The sequence below is a fragment of the Salmo salar genome, chromosome ssa20, assembly GCF_905237065.1.
Source record: "Salmo salar chromosome ssa20, Ssal_v3.1, whole genome shotgun sequence".
NCBI lineage: Eukaryota > Metazoa > Chordata > Actinopteri > Salmoniformes > Salmonidae > Salmo > Salmo salar.
This window is the reverse complement of record NC_059461.1, coordinates 37,110,934-37,117,204: the sequence shown is the minus strand read 5'-3', so window position 1 is coordinate 37,117,204 and position 6,271 is coordinate 37,110,934. Positions and strand designations below refer to the sequence as shown.

Sequence of the window (6,271 nt, the reverse complement as noted above, 5' to 3'; positions counted from 1 at the left end):
CAGCAAGTGGTGTCCCAGAGTCTGGACCCCTTATGTCCCTCATGTCCTAACAGGGGCATAATGTAGATGTTTTGCAGGGAGAGGATGTCGCTGGGCAGTGACCCAATAGAACTCTGCGGTTTATCCCGTGACAGGTTTCACATGCAGCTTGTGGCCAAGCCTACAAATCACAGTCAGGCGTCTTGTTTGCTCTCATTCTCTGGCCTGTTTCAGATTACTCACTGAGCCTTTGAAGTTTGCTGATGGACAGGCAGGGTTTTCCCCTTCCTCTCCTGCCAGAAAAAGATTGGGTCATCATCAGTTCCGGCGCTGCTACATATCTAGTGTAACCCCAGAATTAGACGCATGCCTAGCTCAGGATTTTATCATAGGTCACATGTTGTTGTATCTCCTGAATTCACAGCAAGCCCCTGGGTATCAGAAGGGTCATACATCAGTTGGGTTGTCATAGTGATCCCTTGGTTTTGTTCACTGGGTCACTGTGTCAGCTCTACAGCACTGTGCTGTATACAGTGACTGCCTTACTTGCATTTTAAAGATGAAAGCAATCTATAGCATAGTAGCATAAGCATTATGCCTTGTATCAATTCACACAAAATTGCAGAAAGGAAATTGACATAACCAGCCTTGGTGAAAGCAAACTAATGGCACTGGAGGTTTAACGCCTGTCTGAGACTTTGTGTCACGAACCTGCCGCTCTCACTCACTGAAGGGTTTCACTGGTACGTTCCTAGCCTGCCATGGACCATTGAGCAATAAAAAGCTCTGTAACTAAATCCAGAGACTAATCCAGCCTGGACAATCGCTGGCAGACCTTCTAGCTGTGCAGAGCAGAGGCCCTGGCTGCAGAGGCCCTGGCTGCAGACTGTCCCCATGCAGCACGGTTCTCATGTCACAAGGCTGTCACAGTGTGGGTCCAGGAAACCATTGAGCACAGGAATGGTGTGGGAAGACTGAAGCACAAGGGAATGTGTTTTAATAGGAATGCCAGCATTTAGGATGGTCACTGGTACTTCCTTGATTGTGCAGCAGTTAAATGTGGTCTTGGTCTATAAAATGTCTATTGAAACACTTTTAAAAAATGACAGCAGAGGACGAGGTAGACAGAGTTATTGACTTTGAAATAAGAGTTGTCTGGCAGTCAGACATATTTGTTAAAATGATCACTGTCTGAACATTTGATTTGAGAAATAAATAAACATAGGCTACTTGATGATGAGACTGGTTTTGAATTGTAGCCAGGCATTTTGATCAATTGCCAATCCTGTAGAATTAATTCTTAAAAATTAGCCTATAGTGGATAATAGTTGTCAAGTATGCCCTAAACTTTCATAATGAAATATCTTTATGATTCTAATCATTCAAAAGGAGTCATGCTTATAGTTAATGGATTAACCTAAATACCTAAACACGGTTAATAATCAGACATTCTCCAGCATTTTAGCTGATAATCTGGATAACCACACTGATTTAGGATATATTTGTATTTATTGATTTTGATGTGAAACATACTGTATGCTACTGTCTACTATGTTTGCATAGCACATCTACCTATTATTATAATAATTGTTATTTGTTTAGCAGACGCACTTATCCAGAGTGACTTACAGGAGAAATTCGGGTTAAGTGCCTTGCTCAAGGGCACATCGACAGATGTTTCACCTAGTCGGCTCGTGGAGTCAATCCAGCGACATATCGGTTATTGGCCCAACGCTCTTAACCACCTAGCTTCCTGCCGCCCCAATCACTGATCTTTTTAGATGTAGCCTATGTTGTTTTTCATCTCAGCAAGGCAATGTGGATCAGACAATAAGCCTACTCAGTCAAATTATTGTGGAGATGTGGATTTCAGCACCAGACGCACGTGGACAGCTCCTTGCTGCAATTATGCGCACTAAATCCTTGATTGCTCACTAACACTCCGTCCGACTTTATGGCTCTTGCAAAGTTGTCTTTTGATCACCAGTGAGGTGGCAGAGAAGGGATCGCATGTTGACCCAACACCCCAGGTTACAATATTGCTTACTGAACTCGCCACCTGACCCGTAAAAACACACCCATAATGGAATATACGACTGGTCCAAGGTGTCAAAGAGCCAATCAACTCTTGCTCGGACAGTGCAACATATTCGCATAGTTCGGAAGGAAGACCACAAGCCAGTCGCACGCGGGTCTTAGATGGGATATTGCCTCTATCACAGTTTTTTCTGGTAATAGAACTCGTGAATAAGAATACAAGATAATGTATTGCAATGAAAGATGGAGATAGTCAATTATGGAATGCAATCAACCGGTAACATTTCTCCGGATTTCATTTCTACACGAACGTGACAAATAAAATTGGCGCAGTGAAAATCGAAATAGTTGGCCATAGGGCTAGACCTATGCTACTTTTTTATTCTGATAATAGTAACTTTTCAATTTTATGAAGATGAAATGGCAACGAAATACCAGCTTGAAATAAACTTGAGAAAAATGTCACAGACTAGATATAGCCTCGCCCAAATATCAAACGTGTGTATTTAAGAAACGAAGGAAGACATCGGCTGTCCTATACCTTGAAACAACTTGAAATAAAGAGGCTGAATTTTTGAACGAGAGATCCAGTTGTACAGGGGGGTGTGGCATTCCAACCGTTTTTACCAAACACTGCTTCGGATATCACCATCGACACAATGCTGGCCCGACAACCTCCGTTTTTCCCTGTCATTGCACTAACTTCCCACGGGTCTCTTCCCTTGCCTGTTGCGCAAAGGCACCCCACGCTGGATCTAAGCAATGCCGAAACGATCCTCCGCTTATCCTCGCTGGAACACCATGCTGCCACCCAGTCTGCCAAGCTCAGGCCTCCTAAAACAGGGGGGACCGAGGATGCCACCGAGGATGATCCAAAGGTTAACTTGGAGGCGAGGGACCTTTGGACACAATTCCACAAATTCGGCACTGAAATGGTCATAACAAAATCAGGAAGGTAAATGTTATGACATATCATCAATAACCATGTAGCCTATAACGTTGGTCGTTTTTAATTTAGAGGACTGTAGGATGATTTGAAATCGATGTGTGTTCCCTTTACTCCAGGCGCATGTTTCCAGCGTTCAAAGCCAGATGTACTGGCTTGAACAAAATGGCAAAATATATTTTGCTGATGGATATTGTGGCGGCCGACGAGTGCAGGTACAAGTTTCACAACTCACATTGGATGGTGGCAGGAAAGGCAGATCCTGAAATGCCAACGAGGATGTACATACACCCAGACAGTCCCGCTTCTGGCGAGCAATGGATGTCAAAAGTGGTCAATTTTCACAAACTAAAATTGACAAACAACATCTCGGACAAGCATGGGTTTGTACGTTCCAAATATGCGTTTTGTGTTAATAATGTAATATGTGCATGTGTAGTTTGACTCATTTAATGTATTGTTGCATTAGCAACAATATAACTGAAATATACTATTTTTTATTGAACTACGTAAAGTTCCACTAGGCCTAATGTATTCTTTAAAATGTATTTTGTCTCCAATTGCAGACGATTCTTAACTCAATGCACAAATACCAGGTTAGGTTTCACGTTGTGAGGGCCAACGATATCCTCCAACTGCCATATAGCACGTTCATGACCTATGTCTTTTCTGAGACAGAATTCATCGCTGTAACTGCATATCAAAACGATAAGGTAGGCCCTTCGTAATTTTATAAAGCAAGTTTCAGAATAACATTATATTTTTCGTATTGGTAGACCTCTGAAAATGGGAATTAAACGCATGACATAAATGACCCATAAAGCATTTGTGAAGAGTTTATGTTGTGGCCTAAATGAATTACTGACTTATTGCTAAATAGCCTACTCTATTGCAGATTAGTTACCCAAGGCTCAATATCTGGCAAGCACTGAAATGTAGATTTTATGTTGTCAAATGTTGTCAAATGTATTCTAAATGCGCAATATTTTAACAAGGTTAACTAACTGCTTATAAAACCTTCACGAACTTCTTGGGGAAAAAATATTTTGTTTGAAACTATTCCTGAGCTATCCCTGTAATTTGCCTAAGAGACTCTGATTATTAGTGTTAAAATGTGATCAATTACTGGTCTAATGTTTAGAAACATTACAGTCATTACAGTGATTTCTATATTTTCAGATTACACAACTGAAAATTGATAACAATCCTTTCGCCAAAGGATTCCGTGACACTGGCAATGGGAGAAGAGAAAAAAGGTGAGACAAAAAAAAACAACAAACGTAAATTAATATAATAAATAATTTTAGAAACTCTTAATTGTCAAAACTGAAATATGTTATTTTTTGAGTAGGAAACAACTGGGTATTAATACACAAACGTCCAATGAGACACGAATGCAAGAAGACAATGAAATCTCGTGTTACTCTTTGGATGAGGCTCCACTGAAAAGCGCAGGAAACTCAAAATCAACCGGTTTGTATGATAACGAAATGAATAGCTAAAAATGTTGCTTAATTCTTACTATGAGAATTGTTTAGCCTCAACTTGTTTTCAGTTTACAAACAACAGTGTATTTGTATACTCATGTTAGATGTCTGCGAAAGTGCCAACGAAAGCAGTCAAGAAAGCAAGGATGGGCATTACGTTGGACAAGACTTGCGAAAAATCTCAACTGCCACAGAGAAACTGAAACCTGGTCCAAATCCTATCACAGCGCACTGCAAAACGGACAGGGCTTTAGCGGACTCATTCGGGGCCGAAACAGACCCAAATGATCCAAAACAGGACCATATAAATGCCATAACTGGCGGTAGGACACGTTGCTTTAGAGCAGAGGAGCCGAATGCAACGGAGTCATTCCAGCCTCTATCCGTGGAAACGGACCAAAAAGCTCACATCACAGGCCTAGAATGCAGTAATTTTTTTCACTGCTATTCTTATCCACCGGATTTAACAAGATATATCATCAACCCCTTGGGTGTCGCACACCGTCTCCTACACCCCGCTGCCCAAGTCAATATGCAGGGGAGAACTTTATCCAGTGTAGCATCCACGGGCCACAGTCTGGCAGCTGTGTCATCTGGCGGAGTGTGCGCCATGGGCACGGCTGGTATCCCGGCATCTTCTTTACAAAGAGTGTCAGGAACGTCAGGATTACCCGTGAACTTTCAGCAGCATGCTATGGCATCACAGGTATGCCAGTCATTTATTAATTCAGCAACGATACTCAATAGGCTGCCTTTAAATGTGTGCCATGACGCACGTAAATTAAGTAGGCTAATTTAAGTCCTTACTAGGAAAATAACAGTAAACCTTGCTAGCTCTAACCCCTCTTTCTTTATTTCCCATGCAGGGCCTCACCGTTTCTCCCATTGGTGGTATTTTCCCCTACTCCTACTCCTATTTGGCAGCAGCGGCTCCTCACTCCACCACAGCATCGACCCCAGTGCGCCCTCGTACTCGGTTCAGACCCTACTCCATTCCCAATAGCGTACCAGACAACTGTTCGACACCACTGACATCTATTCATCTTATGACTGGTAGAGACGTGAATTGTCACATTTTTGGAAATAGTCCGATTGCTGCCAGATTGGACTGTAGGCCTACGTCAGAGGTCAACATCGATTCCTTGCCACTTGGTTATTGTACGCCACGGGCAAAAAGCGTATCCAGCACGGATGGCACTGATCAGCTTCAATGTATGCAACAGTTGGTCAGCGGCATAGACTCCTAGACAGAGACTTATCTTCCTTGGGCATAAAGCTAACAAACTAATTACAATTATGAGATTTTTCTTTATTGCATATGAATGAAGATTGAAGTGTTTGATATCAAACCAAAAGGCATTTAAAAAAAAGTATTGTAATGCAGAATGTATAACATTGTTTACGTCTGTGGAATATGGTTGCGCTTGTGTGTTGTTACTGTCATTTGTTTGTTGATGGCACTGAAGTTTATTTGCTATAAATCTCCAATGTTTTCACTCAGCCAATTACTTCTATAGAAACAGTTTTGAACCTCTATATTTTCCAACCAAAGAACGAGTGTAGTTTGAAATGTAAATATTATTTTTTTCGGCTTAGAAGTCTTTGAGAAATTGGAGAAATTCGTTTTCTATTCATTCACATTTTTATGGAGGAATGTTTTTGCGGACTTGAAAGTCAATGGTGTGTCAATTACCAATATAATTTGCAGTTTCAATATTTTATGAAGACAAAATTGTCAAAATAACCATTACATGTTTCTGTAGATCCAAAACAATTGTCACAATATTTTTGGGGAGAATCTTGTATACCTATAAATTATTAC

At 41.2% G+C, this 6,271-nt stretch overlaps 1 protein-coding gene across 1 annotated transcript; it reads left to right on the top strand.

Annotated features, from left to right (window-relative positions):
- Positions 1-2,666: 2,666 nt before the first annotated feature.
- On the top strand, positions 2,667-4,222 carry LOC106580546 (T-box transcription factor TBX3-like). Its single transcript, XM_014161733.2, has 4 exons — positions 2,667-2,971; positions 3,082-3,349; positions 3,529-3,675; positions 4,142-4,222. The coding sequence occupies exons 1-4, from the start codon at positions 2,676-2,678 to the stop codon at positions 4,220-4,222; spliced, it is 792 nt and encodes a 263-aa protein (XP_014017208.2). The 5' UTR covers positions 2,667-2,675.
- Positions 4,223-6,271: the final 2,049 nt, after the last annotated feature.